Below are 20,823 nucleotides of genomic sequence, written 5' to 3' on the forward strand. Positions count from 1 at the left end.
ACAAGATCACGCGTTACGCGTCTTCTAGCCTCAGGCTTCTTAACCCTGGCGTATGTCACTGCTCGAAGGACAAATCCAACGCCTAAAGCTCCTGTATGCCATGCTGTCCCCGCTCGATATACAGAATCGTGTAAAAAGGCACAAATGAAAGTGGATGTAGGGCTGGAGAGGCCCGTGTCGTGGGTATTATTGTATTGCGGATTCCGTTTGATTGGGTCGCAAAGATGGGTTGTTGGCGGAATTCGGTTTAACGATCGTCTTGCCAGAGATTGCCACGTTTCTTATCCTCTGACTAAGAGGTAACGTGTACTTCAAAACTCCTTTGACGATCAGTGTAAATTCATCCGATATGATACGCTCCCATCGTTCGGAGCCACTATCAGTGCCGTTACCCGGCCGGCTTAGACGTAATGAGCCGGTAGATGTAGAAATGCCTGACTGGAAGAAAGATCCTTCGTAAGTGAGAGGACTGTCGAATACGACAACGTTTCCGAGACGCATGTTTGGTGCCTTGTCCTCTTCAGGTGGTGGATCGTCATCGCCCGGTAACTTGACGACCGGAGGGTCATCTATGGGGTCGTCCAAAATACTAAACTCATCTCCGTTAGGATGTCGCCACCATTCCGAATCAGTACCAGCATGCGGGGATTTCGCGAAGATTTCGAGGTCGGCGGTATCGATCATCACAACGACGACATTAGGGTTATGTGCCTTGACGGTGATATCCATCATTAGCTCCTGCTCACTGGCAAGAACATTGCCGATCTTGACAAGTTCGATAGCGGTGAGCGGCTGAGATGTCGCAAACATGAACCCGAGTGCTCCTGTTAGCACGAGTAACAACATGATAGTGAGGACCAAACAACTCGCAAAGCGATTAAGAAAGGTAGGCGGCTGTCGATACGTTTGAGCCTCGAGATTTCTCGAGTGCGGGTTTCGTCGACTTCGAGTAGACCTAATAGATCTGGTCGTACCACCTATAAGGAGAGGGGTTCTTTCATCGTCGGCGCCGGTGGTCGTGTCGTCCATATCGTAACCACCAGGCAGCGCCAACTGTCGCTTACTACTAGAAGCCCAGCCCCGACTTGTGCTGAATCTAGGGCTTGGGGGATTCGATGGCTGTTTCATACTATTGCCAGAAAACTTAGACCTCGCCGCATTAGGGAAAGGAGATTCGTTATCGAATAGTGAGAGGTGGTTGCTGCCGTTATTCCGACCCCAACGTCCGGGATGGTGGGGATGACGGCCGGTTCCTCGTGCTGAGCCAACGTTACTTCGGCCCGTACCTCGACCGTCGTCGTCTCCCGCAGGACCATCGGTTCCGCTACTAGTGTAAGTATTCACAAACTTCATATTCTTTTTAACCGGAAGAGTAGGCGTCCCTGTTTCCAACACGCCTGTTAGTGAGCGTAGCCCATTCCGATCGACCTGGCTCATCATCGAAGTTGCACTGGGTGTGCGCGAGTGGTAACGACGGGGACGGTCGCCAACGTCTGGTGGGTTAGAATCGTATACAAAGGTTTCATCCGAGTCCGAGGAGTTAGCCTCCTCAACCGCGCTAGCAACTTTGGCTTCGAATATATCTGCTTTTGAGGATGCTGGACGAGGTCCTCCAGTTAGTAGACTGCCAATCTGAGTGGTTATGCTTAGAGTTCTTGCTGGTGGTTTGGGTCGTTGCTGGGGGCTTTGAACAAGTTCGTACGATCCTTGACCGTGCATTGTATGTATTGAACGTATTGAATTGATTGAACCTTGATGCCGAAGTGTGGCTGTTGGAAAGAAAATAGGTGTCTCACCATTGCCGGAGGCAACAGAAGCAGGCTTTCTTGGGTGCTTCTTCTTCTCCTTCTTGGGTTTTATGGTTTCTGAGCTGGGTTTCGTCCTCAGACTTCCATTCGTTCCTTGACCTCTTGTGTTGGCCGCCAGTGATATCGCTTGAGGGTTATTGATCTCCTCCGTCTCAACCGTCATGTTCCTCGACGAGCTCTCTGCCGAAGTGGGACCTTTACCGCCGAACTTAATGGCCGTGCTCGATTGTCTGCTATGGAGTGAGGGCGTAGGGGCCGCGGTGCTCGTCCTTCTAAAACTCGTCTTAGCGTTCCCACTATCGCTACCGCTCTCGCTGTTTGTCACATTTTGACTAGAGCTAGCCCTCTTGACTGTACTCCTAGAACTAGTACTTTGAAAAGATGACTGGGATTCGGCGGTCTCAGCGAGTTTCTCGAGAGCGGCATCCAATCCGGGCCGTGGCGTATTAGGTTGGCTAACTTCTTGGACCGTCTCTAGGGTTGATGACCCATTGCTCGGCCCACGAGCGGGAGTCCTCATACCAGAAGACAATTGCGAGTCTTCCGTTTCGTTGTCGGAGGTAGACTGAGAAGTGGAGGCGGATTCCACGTGAGGCGAAGGCGTTGCTCGTTGAACATTTATGGCAGGTGCGTCTGGTTCGTTTTTGCGCAAGGATGAACCCGCAACAGCCGGTCGCCCAATATTAGGAGGCGGTGATTTCAGTCGAGGGGATACAGGCCACCGAGGTGAGTCTTTGACCGATTCGGATGCGACGGAAGCCTTTTGGGGAACAGGTGCTCGTAGTACGAGCTCCGAGCTCGACGGAGGGGGTAGCGACGGCGTGGTAGCAGAAGAAAGTTGTTGTCGTGGGGTCGTAGAAGGTGTATTAACGCCACTTCTAGATCTCGACGGACTTGGGTCCTGAATACTATTTTTGCGCGACCTAGCCGAGGCTGTAGAAGCACGGCTCGTTCTCCCGTTTTTCATGGAAGGGCGTGTTGGTGAAGGATCTCTCGATTGTACGGGAGAGGCGGTTAGTGATGTGGAGGTGGAAGTCCATTTGGATGCTTGAGAATCAATATGGGCACTGGAAGTCGCAGATGTGTCGTTGTCGGCAGAGTTTAGGCTGGACAGGCTGGCGTCCATAGCAACAGGATTGTTTGCCATGTTGCTCGACTGGTTGGCTGAAATCAATAATAGGCGCACAGAATGGAACCACGTCTATGTACAGGGTCATGCCACGAAACTCCAGGAATAGGATTAGCTCGGAAGGATAACGGCTGTGTACTGAGAGAGGTTGATCATCGTGATGTGGCAGCAGGTTCGCATACGACTTGCTTCCGCAGTGGATGATCTGGCGGTCGTAATCAGCGAGTGCCGGGCGCGGTTGTGGCCCCTACTTGCGTCTTCCCCCACTGTCTTCTCCCTATCACGGAGCGTGGTCGGTTTCGTACGATGAGATGAAAGTACCCAGTCAAGAATCCGCTGCACGCATTGACGAATGGAACCCGGGGGGTGTGGGTGTTGTTGTTTGTATGGTTTCGCCGGTTGTAAAAAGGAAAGTCTGCAAACGCGGGATTGGACGCGGGCACCAAAAGGCCTGGATGACACAATACTGTGGAGAGTTGCGGGTGTGTTTAAGGCGTACTGCAGGAGAAAATGGGGGGGGAACTGGAGAGCAGCGCAACACAACGCAAGGTCCTCTAAGTAAAAAGTATTGAAGTATTGAGAGGGAATATGTTGTAGTAGTCTAGGAAAACTAGCGGTGCGATTATCAGATAAAGGGCCAGCCGAAAATCACTTCCGGAAAATATCGTGTGAGGAAAATGAGGCGTGAATGAGAGAAGTGGTTGATTTGTTGATGGAGAAAAAAAAAACATGGGGAGCCGAATGAATCTTCTTCGATTAATAGATTTTTGAGGGTAATGATTGTATTGTGCATGTACCTGCTGTACCTTTACGACGGGTACAAGGTTACTTTTCCGTTGTACATGCAGAGAAATGGATACGAAATGCACCTTGTTACAGGGATGCTGGGGGTATGTACGTATTATTCCAGGTACGTTTGGGGGTTACCTAGCCGCCTAGTTACAAGTGAAATAGGTGGAATAAGCACTGAACAAAATGTCCAGAAACATGGAAGTTGGGATTGTGGCAAAACGACAGGCAATATATGTAGAGTTATACAACATAGAAGATGCATTAAGTACACATACACATATACATGTATATACTTCATCTATGGAGTAAAACGGCCGGTTCTATTGCCATTAAATAGATAAATTATTCCAGTATTATCTGGTTAGCGACACAATACGGTTGTTTCTAGATCTGTTTAAACGATGGTTACGTTACTTAAGAAAGAAAGAAATCGAAGGAAAAGTCATGTCTAAAGCCTTCGTACATACATAATCGTCAATGAAATTTCCCTTGCTTTGTGAGGTACTGTCATAAAAAAAACTATTAAGCTCAATTGGATCTAGTTGGTTCCAAGGGAGTACAATTAATAAACACAACCTAAATTTATTGCTTAGGGTGTCACTCTAAAAGTCCACATCAAATACAGAAATACCGATACTACACACACCTTTCCAAGGAAGGCGATCCAGATTCATCCGCCTACATACACATGTACCGACGTATATGTATGAATTAGATGCAGATTTTTCGACCAAGACTTAGGCAAGTAATTGGGTTGAAATTCAGGGATTTAAATTGAGTGTAGAAACATATGTCTTTGAGTTTAGTTACTGCAACATTGTTCTAATCGTTCAAAATCGCACATCTTAGAGATAGGTACGTAAACCCTTAACCATTGTTTTGTCTGCCGAACTACTCCCCAGAATCTATGCCAAGTGGGGACTCTTTCGCCTTACAATGCGCTTGATGGGTCTCTTGCTCACGAGAGCGGTGACACAAATCGGGACTTGGGTACATGTACGTATTGAATATTGTCATCATAAAATGTGTAGAAACATTGAAGGACAAACTCTAGATACGTACCTGAGGCCATTATGTACATGTATACTTAAAATACCTGCTTCAGCTTGGAACTTTATAGCCAAGCTACGTTACGAACTTTATGTTGTCAGGTTGTACACATTTATAACATCAATGGTCGACATACAAGTGTCGAATACATGTCAAGTACTTACTCATATCGTAAATTCAACATAATTAACCTCATTACCTAGGTAATTTTACTACCATGTGCGGCCTCGCTATGGAAATTGCCCCCTTTTGGGAGACGGGGCAATTTCATACTAAATGGCGGCAAAACGATAAGTACCATGGAAGCCTCGGGGGTTGAAAAAGATAGTAGTACATATGTAGAGATATTCAGGAACAGAAACCCGCTTAGGTACTTCTAAACCTACTCAAGGATACTTGAAGCTACAAGAACAAAAGCTCCACACGCATAGTTTCGGAAGTCGACACCAGGTATCTTACAGTTTGACCGCAAGTTCCGGTTTCGACGGACATTTTCCTCCACAGATATTATTTTATTATCTTATTGTGAGTGCTCCACTTTCCTGGGATCCCCTAGACCGATTCTCAGCTGCCAGTCCTTCCATCTGGCTTCCAGACGAACGCCTTCTTTATTTCGCTCTCTTAATTTCTCCACTTTGTATCGGTTTGCATCGCGTGTCTTGCATATCTCCACTTTCTCATCATCATCTTGTTCTTCTACCGCCTATTCGTGTGTATTCCCGTATTCCGTAGGTGAGAATAACCTATCCTAAACTTGGTGTCTTGCTTTAGCGAACAAAAAGACAGCAATTGTATGCCTAAGTCAAGTACCTAAGTATGTTGTGTGGTATTACAAATTCGCTGGTGTCTTAAGAGAGAAAAAACTACAAGGAACAGCTGCAGGTTGTGGGATGATGTACCGAATCCGTTTCTATCCAAAAGGGCAAATTTGACCAGGGCTTCTACCAATAGATGGAAAGGTTACCTTGGTTAGGAAATGGCTGAAGTCGAATCAAAATCAAATTAGTCCTGGTCAATACGGATTAGGAACAATTTGGTCTACTCAGCCTTGTATCGACCTATGGTAGACCTTGGCTTCCAGAGAATAACCCGGCAAAATTGGACCTCTCAGAGATCGACATGTGGACGGCCTGCTACGCACGCAAATGTTTCTGCTGATGCGTGTCTGACGAACGTGACCCTGACAGCTCAATTCATCCACTAGACATTCTATACTCAACAATCAAACCACAAGAAAACCAGCGAAAGGGAGCATCGCATATGCACAATTCGACATTTAGGGTTCCGAAGATGGTAATTAAGATGACCCTGCACACTGTCATCGCGCATAGTATTTATCATTTATTATTCTATTTTCTCCAAATTCCCTTATGAAGCTTATTAAGTATTACCTTGTTAGGAAACTAGACGAGTGACCGGTCCGATGGTGACGAATCGCTGACGGATTTTGCGCGTTATTCAAATAAGAGCCGAAATTCATTCTAAAGAATCGTTCTTTTTCAACTTGGAAGTGAACGGGACGACCCGGCTATCCGGTCATCTAAACTCCGTCGAGAAAAAAAGAGTGACATGGCCCAGTCCTATTAATAATATCTCATCGCTTCTCTTACCCCCTCACAAAAATAGCTCCGTCGTGATTTTCTAATAATGCGGGTTGTGCTTACTCCCCCCCCATCCAATGCGCGCCCCCCGTCTGTTTCGACCGGGATCTGACATAATAAGCGGCCCGTCCAAACGGATGGGAAATCTATCTTTGCTCAGCCTAGAATCCTGCCCTGTCTTATCTGCGCCAGGTTGACATGTCATCGACCACGACGAACAGCCTGGAGCGCCAGGAGTGGTTGGTTCAGTGGTCATCTGCGCAGGAACCCGCGATCCCCATAGGCCGGTTGATGCCAACTTCCGTCCAAGGCGTTACAACGTGTGGGGGTATTCAAATTTATTGGGAGTGAGAATACAACACGTGTACCTCATTCCCATACCTCCCCCTCTATATTGTTGCTTAGGTGCGGGCTACCACCGATCGACACCTACCTTATTGAAAAGTGAAAGAAATAGCCAAAGTGGTGACGGAATACTACTTTTTTCTTTCGTCACTTACCTGATTTGAACCCTCCATATTCAGATAATCTCATCTATGTAGCCAGCGACTCGGTGTAATGTGTATTAGCGTAGGGGGTAACATTGTCTCTCAACTTGGGAAGATATACAAATGCGGCTCTTTGATTGGGAAGAAAAGATCGCAACCCAATGGGTGACAGTTGCGCTTTTCATTACTACGTGCACCGAAGACACGTAGGTATCGCCAGATCTCCGTTGTACGTACAGGACTTGGCTTGAGAAAACAAGAAGTACCTATCTAGGTACCTCCATAGCACGATCCTTTAGATCTCACAGGATTGGTTCCTTCGCGAGGCGTGGGCTTTCTTCCGGACTTTTCGGTATACATAGACTCGTACGACCAACTGGTTTGGAAAAAGCCACCCACGTCTTCTATGCCATTCTAATGTTGGGGGCGCTCGTAGAACAGGATTTGAGCCATTTTTGGTTTCTCTAATTACCTTGGTATTCCCTCTCCGTCGCATTTATTGATATTCTGGCTCCTATACCTGAACTGCCACCTATAATACTCCGCGCAACTGTTTTCTACTAGAGCTTATACTCGGTGAGTCATAAGCATGTTACTGCCCGGGACTAAGCGTACTTCTCTAAGATTCGAATCACCTCCGGGTGAACGTAAGCCCTTTTCGTTGATTAGTCGCGGAGTACCAGCCCTTGAGACAAGGCTGATAGTACCATCTAGGAGGTATAGGCCAAGACCCTAGCCATAAAAGTGATTACACAACACAACACCATGCGCAAGATACATTCTGGAATCGGAAGTATCTAGCGTGGGTCTCCTTCACCATGAGGGATAACGTATCCCCGTATACCGTAGTAGGGCAAGAGCGGGCGTGCGGACCTCCGGCGCTCAGTAGCTCGCATCTTACCTACCCAGGTAGATAACATCTACAAAGAGATTAGATTTCAAATGAGTGCATCTCAATGAAAGGACGCTCGCAGCTATCTATCTCCAAAGAGCTGTGCTCTGACAGATATAATTACCGAATGGGCATCGACTCATGTCAAAAATACCTAGACGAGAAGGGAAAATGGCCTTTATTCATAGTCGGTTATCCCACGGGGGTGCCCTCCATACCTCGGCGGGGGAAACTTAGGATGAGCAGCAAAAGTCTTCAGGGCACCGGCATGACCACCACCATCTATAGATGTAATCCGACGTGATGTACTAAGTCGTAGCTTAAGTTGTACGCAAAATGCGATTAGGATCTGAGCCCATAGATCTAGTTATTTATTATGGAAAAGTTGATCATTGCCATGAATTCCGGCGTACATAAGACGAAAGTAGGACATGGAAAACCTTCGTCTGGTATTTTATCGATCTTTCCCTATCCCGCCCCTTGATGTTAGACGAGGCCATTGTTACGAACCTACACATATTTTCAACACACCCATTTACTCACAACGCTAAGGGTCCCGAGACAGGCACAACAACCTTAATGATATCATCGCAGTCTCAAGCTTTGTCTCATCCATCCACCCCTCCTGCCCTTTGTCCTCTTCACTTATACTCAACCTTCCATCCAAATCGAACAGTTACAAGCACATCAACATAGCTCGATTCAATTTCATTCCATTCAAATACGTAACAATATATATCCGCGGCATAATCATAATAAAAAGTATGTAAATACGTAGTTGCAAATAATGTATCTCTCAAGCCGAAACATATCCGCGATCAATCATTTCATCCGATCCATAACCCCCATTCGATTTCATTCGTCAACTAGTCATGCCATGCCATGCCATCCTAGAAAAGCCAAAGCCGTGAACCCGGTCCAGTTCGTAGCAACAATGTATAGCAAAAAGAAGAATAAGACGATCGATTCGGTCAGTTAAAGTCATGCCACCCGCCCCATTCGTTCATTGATGATGAGTTGAGTCCACATATGATTTGTTTCGTTAAGCAAAAGAACCCATCCCCTCTCCTTCCAAGCAAGCTAGGTAGGTAGATAGACAGATAATCTTTCGATGATATATCTTCTTCCACTTCCATTCATTCCGCTCTCATAAGCAAGCCAAGTCCAATCTCAAGCTCTGCTTGAGTTAGATGATGATAAATGATACTTTCCACTCATGCATTCGATCAATCATTACCTCCTCTCTCCTGATTCATCCCCTTCCCCTTCTCAATCTCTCCCCTCGCCTGCTCCTCTTCACCGCACACTCTCATCCCCATCCTTCTTCCCCCACGCGCTCTGCGCCCAACCCATCCAGCTACTCCTCTTGTTCCCCGCATGTTCATTCGCCGCATTATTCTCCTGCACCAATCTCAACGGGCGCGGTTTATTCCCGGCAAGCGTAGTATTCTTCTCCGCACTCCCGTTAGTCCGGGGCGGACTCTGACTCGCTGTAGTCGCCGTCGCCGTCGTCCCCTCGGCCGCCGAGTCCCCACTCACGCTGCTGGTCTCGCTGCGCATGCCCGGGAAGTTGCCCGCGCTGCCACCGCCGTTGGATGCCGCGCTCGAGGCCCGGCCCCCAGGCCCAGAGAAAAAAGTCTGCGAGTGGCGCGCTGAGGAGGATGCTGTGCTGAGGGTAGGAGATAGAGGACCGTCGGGGCCCTTGTACATGGCGTTGATGATGCCTGCGGCGCCTGTGAGTTGCTCGCTCATGGGGCGTCCGCCGGGTCGGCGAGCGGTGCTGTGGGATCGGCCGAGGCCGGAGATCGGGATACTAGGTGCCGTCTCGGGGTTGCTGTGGGCAGAAGGACCTTGGCCCGGGAGTTGTGGCTGGAAGTGGTGCGATGCTGACATGGTCATAGGACGTGGCTTGGGCCGCGGGGCGCCAGCGCCGGTAGCGATGGACTTAGCTCGCTGGAGCAGCGACGCCCCTACACCTGGGGCGTCGGCTGCCGGTGGAGGGGGTAGTTCTTTGTGGACGTTGGCGCCAGGCTTGAAATCGGACGACTGGTCGAGGATATGCTCAAACTCATCGTTTTGAAGTAGCCGCTCGATGATCTTGTTAATATACAACGTGAGGGCTTTGTTCTGGTCCTTAGCCGCGCGCAACTCTGCCTCTAGACGTCGTGCATTCTCATCTTCGGGGCCAACCTTAGGAGACTCATCACCACCGAGGGCACCCAGCTCGTCGGCTAGGCTAGTGGCTGGCGTAATAGGGTTATCACCAGCGTTGGACCGACCTTCGAGGGCGTTTAGGGCATCTTGGTTGGCCGCTACATTCATGTAGCTGAAGTCTCCCTTACCGAAATCGCCGTGGAGCGTCTTTTCTTGGAGAAGTAGTTGATATGACTCATTATCTTCCATCAATCGTGCGTTGGCCATTCGGGCCTCCATGAGTAGACGTTCGACTTCATGTAATCGGCCGCCACCCTGGTTCTCGGACTCGACGAGCTTAATTTGGGCCTCCGCGAGTTCGAGACGTAGAGATTCGATCAATTTGTCCTTCTGAAGGAGTAGCTTCGAATTATTCCGAGAATCGCTTCGTTGGACCGAAGATGGCGGGGCAAAGTTCCCATTGTCGACACTGGGCGAAGAATTGTTTGCTGTCATTCCTGAGTTAGCACATATTGCTCATCTTATGTATTGGTATGTTGAGTAAATACTCACATTGTCTTGTCGGCCGGTACTCGTCGTCCGCATTCCGCTGATTAAGAGTCTCTTTAAGCCTATTAATCACGGCCTGCATCTCTTCTTCCCGGTTTGCCATTTCTTCCTTCTCTTTCATCATTGAACTCCGCTCGGCTTCATAGATGGCTTCCATCTCCCGCATCTGTCGTGCGGCTTCCCGTTTCTCATTTCGAAGTGACTCGATTTGTTCTTCACTTTCGTGTACCCGCTCTTCTAATTTGGCCTGCTCTTTAATAGCATCATCAAGTCTTGTTTGTAAGACCTCTGCCTGTTTTCTATGCTGCTCGGATGTAATATCGGCCTTTTGTAACCGCTCTTTGAGGTCTTCAATCAGCGCAATGGTCTCAGCACGTGCATCGGCATTTCCATTTGTGGTAGAAATGCTTAGAGATGATGTTGCTCGGTGTGTAGCAGCGGCTCGCGCTGACATTGGGGTACCGCCTCGAATAGATCGTGTCCGCTGAGGTGTACTAGCACCTCCGGTTCCATTTGAATTTGAGGTAGATGTCGGTGTGGATGCTCGAGGTCGGCCCGTTGACGTTGGTGGTGTGTTGTCATTTGGAGTACCCCGACCTTGCGCCGCAGAGAGCGGCCTCTTTGGTGTTGCCGACATTTGATGTCGTTGTTATTGTGATGGTTGTCGTTGTCGACTATGCACTGATAAAAAAAAGAACGTATATACAGAAATAATATTTGTACTTCGCGTCAATTCGATTATACCCTAAAGTCGAAGTAATGGGATTTGATTCGATGCAATATTAATGTAGTGAATAGTACTGAATGGGTAGTATTGGTGGTAGGATCGCCGGTTGCTAGGTCAATCGCGAAGAATGTTAATACTCCGAAAAAGAAGCAATAGGTTGACCGATAAACAAGGACAAAATACTGGTGTGGTATTTTTCTGAATGATTTTCGTCCGTCCAGACTTGTTGTCTCGGGTGGCTTTGCATATACAATGTAGTATGGGTACGGGGTACGGATGTTGGTTCGTGGCGTTCAGAACACAAGACCTGAGACTTTGAACACACCACACAATATTTCGTACCTCGTAAGGCCTTACCCGGGGCTTGGTACCTGACTTGGTGCTAGAGACGGCGCTGTAAAAGGTGAAAAGGTAAATTTAGGATAGGGGATTGGCTTGATGCACCTAAGTGGATAAGGCGCTTAACCTATTGGCGTCGAGCAGGCGGGTAGGTCGAGGTACCTTCCTCTGTCTGAGTACTTAGTACGTACTTCTCCCCTCCTCTAATTTTGTACAGCAAAGGGGAACTCAGCCACGCCGGAATGACCGTGTTTCGAAAATGTCGTAAACCCTGATATTTTCTTTCCTGATCTCTTCTGATTCTTTGCTCAGCTTATGTTCAGAATAGAACATGGAATAGCCAGTAGGGAGTAATGACGAAATTCCAGAAGGGTTGTAGTTGTTCTTTTCATGTTCTACAAAAATCCTTTTTCTCCTATTCTTTCCCTTTCACACCCCTTTACGCTTACAAAGTTAAATTAATATTTATGCACTTCTTCTCTTAATAACTAAGTGCTAGTACATGTATGTAGCGCTCGGTGACGGAGCAAATACTGGATCCTTGTAGAACGTGTTTGACATTCGGAAAGACGCGTCGCAATAATAGGTGACTGATCAAGTATATTCGGAGGTGAAATACCTTTATGATCCATATTTGTCTATCCTCGGTCCCTATGTATCTGCTGATTAGGATTCATTATTCGAATCTCTTTTGTGTTGGATAAATGAACTAATCCTAAATAATTCTACTTCATTGTCGAATGTGATAAAAATGGATTAAGCTTAACTTACACGTCATGGCAGCTACAACTCACAAACGCGCTCCGTTCCGCAAACTGTCTTTCCGTTGTCACTACCTACCTAGGTAGGCCGTTTCAGGATTTGTCACTCTCGTTTTGTTCTGCCATCAAGTAAGCTACTGAGTTTGACTTTGAATTTTTCAACGTATTTGAAAAGCTTATTATGATAACCTTCAACAATGCATATACTTTAAGGTGCACTTGTAGATTACCTATGGGCTGTACAACTCTTTATCCAAGTAAGTCTAATGGGATGAATGTAGCTTATGGCATATGCGTGATTCGAAGGGCCACCCTCAAAGAACATTATATCATTGTTCACAGCCCCATCGTATAGAATAGGCTGCCTAGGTATGTATTCTTTGATGGCCATGGCCTGTTTTGCTAGTCATCTGGATAAACGGATTATCCCATCGGAGAGGTTCTGGACATATAGAGCTAAATTATGCAAGGGTGACGACGAAAAATACCTATACGTGGGCAGTACAAATGTAATAATCAAGAACTCCGAGATGCACTACAGTGCTAGTTTAAGCCCGATGGCAATAATAGGTGGCTGATACAATGGGCCACATAGACTTCGCCATATTGATTCTCCTAATAATGCTTTGTGCCAAAATGGCAGTTGGGTATCACTTTATTGTTTCTGAAGTATCCGAGTTTTGTCTGATTTGACGCTCAGTATTGGCCTGATCGACTACCTAGCGAACTTTACGGACAACGACGCATTGGTACCTCCAAATATGCAATAGATCCTAGTCGAACTCGTTCATGAATATCGAGTTATAATGACCTTTTCTCCAGCCAATGAACCCTAACGCCGACCCATGATGCCTTATTTACATCTATGCCTGTTGGTCGCTGAGGATATCGGAGTCACCAGCGTCTAGGACGGCCATGGTGGAGCATCGGAAAAGTTTACCGCAAGCAGTACCAAGTTCGATCTGTATTGGACGAGAAAAGTAAGCCAACTGAATTACCCTCCAAAGCCAGGAAATGGCTTCTTCTCTGGGTAGGACCGACAAGCAATGCAGCTTGTCATGATCCGGATGTAGAGAGAAAATGACCATAGAAGCGCATGTCTTCTATGCGGTATTAAAGAGATATAATGATGAACTTACGTTGGTTCCAGAGAAGTGGTGGACGGGAGCCTTGGACAACATGGAGTAGTACTCTAACTCGGACTTGCGTAGAGGGGGAGTGTTTCCGGAGATGATGACGAGCTTGGCCTTGCCGGATCGTAGGCTCTTGAGGGTGGACTTGTAGCCGAGAGTGACTAGAATAATGGTCAGTAATTGTAGGTATCGGTGATTCGAATGGAAAATACACACCCTTTCCGGACTTCATAACAAGCGCAAGACGCGAGTTGATGCTGTTGGCATCCTTCTTGTTCTTCTTGGGGGCCATCTTGATTCGTGTGTGTTGATTGACTTTTTGCGAATCGGTAATTTGTTGTAGTCGAGGGTGGTGAAGAGGAAGCCGAAAAGTTGTCTCCGAATTATTTTGTACGGAAAAAGTTCTGGTGGGGTGAACAAACGAGCGTTAGACCGAAAATCTCAAAGTGGTCAATGCGCACAGAGTGGTTTTAGCCCTAACCCCATTTTTTCTTCCCAGGCGAATATCCAATCAATGGACCAATGAGGAGCCCCGCCACCAGCCCACTCAAACTGATTATGTGACTCGCTCCTGCTTTGAAATCAAAGTCTAAGAATTCCTCCGAAAAAGAAGTCAAAGGAGCCGGATCTCTTACGCTCCCTATCGACATCATCTTTCCCCCAAACAACAACATACACCAAATTTACGACAACATCATCGAGAGAATCATTCGAGATGGCGCGTCGTCCGGCAAGATGCTACCGATACTGCAAGAACAAGGTAAGCCTCAACATATCATTAGAATACCTCGAAAGATTACCCACCAAATGCAATTTTGAGAATCTGTCCCATTAATTGCGGATGATTTGCGATTGCATTACAACTACCCGAAAATTCGAACTGCGACAAATTTCCAACTATTTTGACGAAACTTCGATTCCATACTGAAAATGAAGACAAAATTACTAACATAATAATTTTTATAGCCGTATCCTAAGTCCCGATTCAACCGTGGTGTACCCGACCCTAAGATCCGCATCTTCGATCTTGGCCGAAAGCGTGCGACCGTTGACGACTTCCCTCTCTGCATCCACCTTGTCTCCAACGAGTATGAGCAGTTGAGCTCCGAGGCTCTCGAAGCCGCCCGTATTTGCGCCAACAAGTACCTCGTCAAGATGGCCGGAAAGGAAGGTTTCCATCTCCGTGTCCGCGCTCACCCCTACCACGTCGTCCGTATCAACAAGATGTTGTCTTGCGCTGGTGCCGATAGACTGCAGACTGGTATGCGTGGTGCTTGGGGTAAGCCCAACGGAACTGTTGCCCGTGTCAACATTGGTCAAATCATCCTGAGTGTCCGAACTCGTGATTCTAGTGAGTACTATTATCTTCGGAATATTTCCGAATGGAATTATTAACCAAATACTCTAGACCGTGCTATCGCCCTGGAGGCTCTCCGACGATCCCAGTACAAGTTCCCTGGCCGACAAAAGATCATCATCTCCAAGAACTGGGGTTTCACTCCTCTCCGACGTGAGGAGTACCTCGAGAAGAAGGCTGCTGGTCGCGTCAAGGTCGATGGTGCTTACGTTCAGTTCCTTACCAACCACGGTAGCCTCCAGCAGAACATCAAGCGTTTCCCCGATGCTTTCTCTGAGGCTTAAATTTAAGAAATGGTGGTTTGTAACGACGAGAAAGCAAATCTGGGTTGAGGGGACAGGCGTATAATGGGTTACCATAGCACTGCTACATGACAGTCAATTCGGATCTTGCATTTGCACCTTATTCTTTGCTTATAATGTGACGTAGACCATATGTTCAATCTGTAAATCTAATTTACCGTACTTAAGCTAACCTGGAGCGCATATACAGAGATGTAGTGCGGCAGAACAGGTTTCAAGACTATATAATAGGTCACAAGATATGCAAATGATAATGAAATCCAGTATCCCCGAGAGCATATAATAGGGATCTTAGGATGTCATTTTCTATGCTAAAAACACATGGGACTTCGTATCTTCTCATCACGAAATAGAAGCTTGATATTGATACGATAATACCCACCGATATCTAACATTTTAATGGCGGTATCTTATTACATAGGTATCTAATAATAGAACACCCGATCGCGTTTTTACATAAATCACATATTATATCCAGTCAGCCTTCTGGAGGAGATTCGCACTTCCATCGGAGAAAACTCGCCCCCTTATTTCTCAACCTGCTGGTGACGACGAAAGGTGGCGGCGGTTCCTTATTTCTCCGCGCTCTGACTCAGTCGCGCCGTGGATCTACAGGCATGGAGATGCACAGAAGCTATGGTACCATCGGCGATAAGTGGGAAGTAGCGGTGTCCCGACTTAATGGATAGGAATATGTCAACATTCGGTGTTTGAGAAGTTATGCTATTAAGTGTATTTTTTTCCTTGTGTTGGGAGGGTGATGTATCGGGGGCAAGGTGTCGTTACACGGCAGAGATCCATGATGATTTTCCTTCGGTTACTTGAAATGTTCGACAAAGAGCAACTAAGCGGGATCTTATACTTCTAGCTCCGGAAGCTGTATATTGCTAAGAGGCTATGATATCTAGTTGCAGTCCTGTAACATGATATAGTCAACATTTGTACCAAGAACGTAGTGGGGATGATGGGAGCAAATAGTGGTCTCACGGCTTCATTCCTTTACGCTAATGTCAATGTTCATTCTATTTGCCGCCCCAAAGAGGTTTCGTCAACTTGTGTAGCTTAATAAATAGGGAGTTTGTGGCTGAGACAATGTTACATCATTTATACTGGTAGAGCCTCGTAATTGGGATTCACAGCGGACATGATCGACATCTGGGATCGTATATCCAATAGGAGACGTCTATCTCCAATGAACGGGTGTGATAAGTTCGAGTCGTACCTAATATATCTCCTTACCTTAGCGTTGAGGTAGGAAGACTACGGAGAGAGGGGGATGATCACGATTATAATATGAAGTCTATATATACATACCTTGATAACCTATACATCAAGATATGGAAGCGGTGATGCCATCATGCGATTAATTGTGACATTTGGCAAGCATCAAAGTCTTGCCATTAACTAATCAGCTGAAAGTCCCTCGATATGACTTGGAGCTGACATGGCTGGTACTTAGAAAGACCTCCTTTCGTAAGATGTGCTTACGTCGTGATAAATGAACTGGTTGGACGATTGCGTATTACTATCGAATGTTGTGTAATTCATACAACCAATGTTTTCGGACATTAGATAGCATCAAATCTTGGCCTATCCTATACATTTTTGTTTACTGTTAGTAAGTACATGATGAAAAAGAGGTGTGATTCCCGTCTCAAGCGCTTGATAATCTACAGAGCCCGCTGAACCCCACTACGATAACACAGCCCGGAAGGACCCGTAACATACATGTGTGTAGAGAAATGGTACGTACCTAAGTACCTCAGAACTCAAAACAAGCAATCCATGGAGGGAAGTGTCTGAGTGAGCAAGCGCCGATTTATCGGAGAGCTAGAATGAGGTAATTGAATTTATCTTAGTGCAAGCCGATCTACCGAATCCTTAATCCTTTCTTGCTTTTTCCCAACGACTTTGCGACTTAGGTTTATACGACGAATCCATCTAGCTCCCAACTCATGGTATCATATTTACCTAACTAACCGCTAGTTTATACAACATATACAACGTATACCACAGATACGACACACGCGGTGAACCGGATTGGGCTGTCCAATTGGCGGAGTATGCAAGCCGGTGGTTGGGGCGGTCGAGATACATAAATCAGATAAATGTACCAAAGATACAGTACCTCTAGTACATACTATAGGTACGTATACCCAAGTATAGATTACATGGGTGAGGTAAACTGGCCCGCCGATTGCACAACCACCAAAACGTCCCACGCGACCTTAGGATCATCGACTGCTGCAGGTGGTCCCTTACAAACGGGTTGCTACCACCGCCAATCGGACGGGTCACACCTGCGTTCCCGCCCTTGATTTCCCATGATTTCCCTTTTTCTAACTATTCTAAACTGAATTTCTACCCAGTCGACCTTGCCTGAACCTAACTGACTTACATGTAATCCCGTACCAGATGTACATACCTAAGATTACAAGGACCGAGAAGGACCTAGTCGCTATCTACGTGTAACCTCTCCTCATCAATGAATTTGGCCCCTCTCACCTGTTCCTGGTCAGCCCGTTCTGTCCTGTTCTTCGTTCTATTCTTTTCTGAAACCATCTCCACGTAGTCAACCTATCGACGGCGCAGTCACCCGCCACCTATATTTATCCCTTCTCCTGTCCCGGGACAAGAGCGGGTGCCTTTCTTGTGTCCCTGTCTACCTTATCGTCCGAGTCGGCCTTATCTTTCAGCCTCGTGCGACTTGGTCCTGTGTTATTTAATAAGTCCCGCTGGGATCTCCCCAGTAGGGTACCTTTTCGTCATATATCGTGAATGCGTATTGTCGATATCGATTACGAATTCTCTTGAAAAAGAACAATGGCTTTCCACCAGCCCACCCGACAGGCCACTCAAAGGGTCTTTCGACCTGCATCGGAAGATGAAGAATCACAACATATTCCGCAACCATCATCCCAACCTGTAGAAGATTCTCAGACTTGGGTTCTCTTCTCCCCCGCTACCGACGCCGGTACCTCGACCTCCTATTTAACATCGACTAATAAAACCAATACCACCCTAGGGCGATCACGGCAAAGCGAGATTGGAAGTCTTAATACCATTGCGCCATCAGATGCTAGTACTGGACAACAACAACAACAACATTCTGCCAGCCTTGTTGATGCGGCGGATGAAGACGAAGACGATGCCGAATTAGATAGTTTAGACAGTCACCTACCCGAATTCCGTTCTAATCCTAATTTCTACGACCCCTCACATATTCTACCCCATACAACACCAGTCGTCCCCGCTCATGATGGCCTTGGCTCGTTCCGGTTCGAGCAGGAAGGCATCAGAGCAGATCTACAGGAGCGACTCTATGCCTTCGAACAATATAATCCTCGTCGTGTACGAAGACGGGAGAGTTTAGACCTAGCCCAGATCGAATTAGAAGACGAGAATGACCAGGAAATGGATAAAATGCGTCGGATAGAAGCTTGGAGATTAGAACAAAGCCGGTACCTTTTAGAAGAGATACAGAAAGAAACTCGCAGGAGACGACGATCTGTCGCCAGCATGGCAACTCCTAGCAAAGAAGAAGAGAAGGCCTCAGAAGTAGCATCAATGAGTGGAGTAGACGATATGTCAAAAGATAGTGTAGACCAATCTTGGCATGATCACGACGATAACGAATCCGAGACTGGTCGCGAGAGTGTTTGGGGACGTATCACCCGAAAAGTTATTCGCGATCTAATGGGAATTGACGACAAATTACTAGCGATATTATTTGGCGAGGCATTACCGGATGAGGAAGACCTTTCTACAACTCCGAAGGCATCAGCCATGTCCATATCGCAGCAATCTATGGATGTCACCATGGAAAATACTACCGATTCAGGATGGCAATTAAAGATGCTGGAGAGGGTAGCTAAAGAGCTGGGCTCACTTATCCACCGGCTTTCTGAGCATCCCGGAGCCTTCTCAACTTTCAGTCGAGTACAGCAAATGCCTATTCCATATGCTGGCTTGCCTCCTATACCAGAGGGCACGAACGACACCACAGTTAGTGCTAAAACGGATGGACCTTCCGTCACGATACCTGAGTTTCAGCCGACGATAAAACCGCGGTCGCAACCAATTGATGTGCCCCACGTTACACATCCGCTAAATTCTGGTCAAGGCAATTCCCAAGCGCCATTGGAGGCTTCTGGCAATGCTTTCACTCAAGATGAGTGGGAGCAAGAACTTGATGTTAGGCTCGTGTTCCGGTATCTTCGGTCGCGTTTTATGTCACGGCCGAGTAGTAGTGGCGGGGTCATTGGGAATTCTGGTCTTGGCTCGTCAAGCACACAAGATATAGCTGCTAAGGCTGCACGAGTGCGTCAGCACCATCCTCTAATATCGAGGCCGCGCACCGCAGAGAGACGAAAATCCAAGGCAACCGTTCCATCAAGTCCCGTGTTATTTAAGCATGCGTCGAGTTGCGCTAGTCAAAGCACGCGAAGATCGGTCAGAAGGAGCAGTTGCTCATCATCTCGACATTATTGGGACATCGGCGGTTCAGTCGGTACCGGATCATTGATCGCCACAACAGGACCTATGGGAAGCTGGGGCGAGGTTTAATGTGATTAGATAGTTGTCGGTCTATCTAGTCCGAATGAGCAATGATGCGATGTTTGTATATTATTAGATCTGGGGTTTGTTGCATTTCCATGGCATATTACAAGGCGGTTGAATCGGGCCAGCTCACTTGCATATTACATTACACATCTCAAACATCATATTTATACCAATATCCAGAGAAATAAAAATAAAAATCGGCCGATTCTTTACGAACAAGTCAATGCTGCAAAGGTCAATTGGCCAATCAAGCATTCAAATTGAGTCATCCTAGTTGATCTAGATAGGCTTAACAGACAAAGTGACTCCGAGATACATCTGCTTGTCCTGGTTGTCGAGTTGTCTGCCTACAGGGATGAACGCATTTTGCGTGCAGGGCGGGCGTCATTTCAAAGGTGCCTAATTTTCGTGCTTGCATCGAACTCGCTTTTTTGCTGACATCGTTGTGAGGCGGTCGGTTTTGAATGAATTGCCGAGAAGTTCCCAGCTGAGAAGAAACTCGTAGATTTCTATACAATTTTGGTGGTGAGTTTAGAGTGAGGAACTCAGAAAGGTACTTCCCCTTACCCTTGCGCATGCATTTGTCTTAACAAGGATCTCAGAAAGTTCCCATCCAATTAGCGAGTCTTTTGCTTCACCTGACGCGCGACCATCGCGCCTTGCCCGGTGGTTTCTCATTCGCTCTTTTCTTTTTGTGGTCGACGCGCTAAGTGGGAAAGAACCCACAGAATGACCCATGGCCAGTATCTGCTACGTACCGGTCGTACTAGCTGTACTGCTCCCACCCCCCCTGTTCCCCTGTCCCTCCCCCCTAGACAGAACTGAACTGAACTTCCCCACGACCTGAAGGTTGCCTGACAATTGCTGAGCTTGCTGGCTTGTCCCTCCAAACTCCAACTCCCATACCTATTCATCCCATATCATTATTTTTTTTATTCCTATTTCCCTTCGAAGCTTGCGCAACAAAGTATACCACCACACCCAACCCACCCTTGTAGCTAGCTTGTCGAGTCATAATCTGTCGTGCTTGTCTCACTGCGTCTTACATACATCCTATCCATACCCTCCTCTATATAGAAATCCATTGCCTTGTTGGATCCCTTTCTCCACAGCTATCACAACCCGGATTGCGCTCGTCCTCCATTTCTCGTCTCCCACACCCCCCACCATCCGCTTTG

The 20,823-nt window shown here is 47.0% G+C and overlaps 4 protein-coding genes across 4 annotated transcripts; 2 read left to right on the forward strand and 2 right to left on the reverse strand.

The window, feature by feature from the left end:
• Nucleotides 1–8,976: 8,976 nt before the first annotated feature.
• On the reverse strand, nt 8,977–11,210 carry F4822DRAFT_204927 (uncharacterized protein). Its single transcript, XM_051453779.1, has 2 exons — nt 10,467–11,210; nt 8,977–10,402 (listed from the first exon to the last, which is right to left on the reverse strand). The coding sequence occupies exons 1-2, from the start codon at nt 11,098–11,100 to the stop codon at nt 9,057–9,059; spliced, it is 1,980 nt and encodes a 659-aa protein (XP_051315334.1). The 5' UTR covers nt 11,101–11,210; the 3' UTR covers nt 8,977–9,056.
• Nucleotides 11,211–12,486: 1,276 nt separating this feature from the next.
• On the reverse strand, nt 12,487–13,817 carry F4822DRAFT_398811 (cytosolic large ribosomal subunit protein L30). The gene is made up of 3 exons (XM_051457725.1): nt 13,640–13,817; nt 13,430–13,584; nt 12,487–13,252 (listed from the first exon to the last, which is right to left on the reverse strand). Exons 1-3 carry the CDS (start codon nt 13,713–13,715, stop codon nt 13,154–13,156), a joined length of 330 nt encoding a protein of 109 aa, XP_051315335.1. The 5' UTR covers nt 13,716–13,817; the 3' UTR covers nt 12,487–13,153.
• A 187-nt stretch (nt 13,818–14,004) lies between these two features.
• F4822DRAFT_398812 (60S ribosomal protein L10) lies at nt 14,005–15,185 on the forward strand. The gene is made up of 3 exons (XM_051457726.1): nt 14,005–14,183; nt 14,390–14,774; nt 14,832–15,185. The coding sequence occupies exons 1-3, from the start codon at nt 14,139–14,141 to the stop codon at nt 15,062–15,064; spliced, it is 663 nt and encodes a 220-aa protein (XP_051315336.1). The 5' UTR covers nt 14,005–14,138; the 3' UTR covers nt 15,065–15,185.
• A 2,720-nt stretch (nt 15,186–17,905) lies between these two features.
• Nucleotides 17,906–19,648, forward strand: F4822DRAFT_436969 (uncharacterized protein; the record flags this gene model as incomplete). The annotated part of the gene is made up of 1 exon (XM_051462365.1): nt 17,906–19,648. The coding sequence occupies one exon, from the start codon at nt 17,906–17,908 to the stop codon at nt 19,646–19,648; it is 1,743 nt and encodes a 580-aa protein (XP_051315337.1).
• Between the last annotated feature and the right edge of the window lie 1,175 nt (nt 19,649–20,823).

Source organism: Hypoxylon trugodes (assembly GCF_022578975.1).
Source record: "Hypoxylon trugodes strain CBS 135444 unplaced genomic scaffold F4822scaffold_4, whole genome shotgun sequence".
NCBI classification, from domain to species: domain Eukaryota; kingdom Fungi; phylum Ascomycota; class Sordariomycetes; order Xylariales; family Hypoxylaceae; genus Hypoxylon; species Hypoxylon trugodes.

Bases quoted from the DNA above. Each gene is read 5' to 3' on its own strand.
- F4822DRAFT_204927 (XM_051453779.1), bottom strand. From the start codon at position 11,100: ATGTCGGCAACACCAAAGAGGCCGCTCTCTGCGGCGCAAGGTCGGGGT. The intron at 10,403-10,466 runs GTGAGTATTTAC...CAGGAATGACAG, and splicing joins GTACCGGCCGACAAGACAAT to CAAACAATTCTTCGCCCAGT.
- F4822DRAFT_398811 (XM_051457725.1), bottom strand. From the start codon at position 13,715: ATGGCCCCCAAGAAGAACAAGAAGGATGCCAACAGCATCAACTCGCGT. The intron at 13,585-13,639 runs GTGTGTATTTTC...CCATTATTCTAG, and splicing joins TGTTATGAAGTCCGGAAAGG to TCACTCTCGGCTACAAGTCC. The intron at 13,253-13,429 runs GTAAGTTCATCA...CGTCCAATACAG, and splicing joins ACCACTTCTCTGGAACCAAC to ATCGAACTTGGTACTGCTTG.
- F4822DRAFT_398812 (XM_051457726.1), top strand. From the start codon at position 14,139: ATGGCGCGTCGTCCGGCAAGATGCTACCGATACTGCAAGAACAAG. The intron at 14,184-14,389 runs GTAAGCCTCAAC...TAATTTTTATAG, and splicing joins ACCGATACTGCAAGAACAAG to CCGTATCCTAAGTCCCGATT. The intron at 14,775-14,831 runs GTGAGTACTATT...CAAATACTCTAG, and splicing joins TGTCCGAACTCGTGATTCTA to ACCGTGCTATCGCCCTGGAG.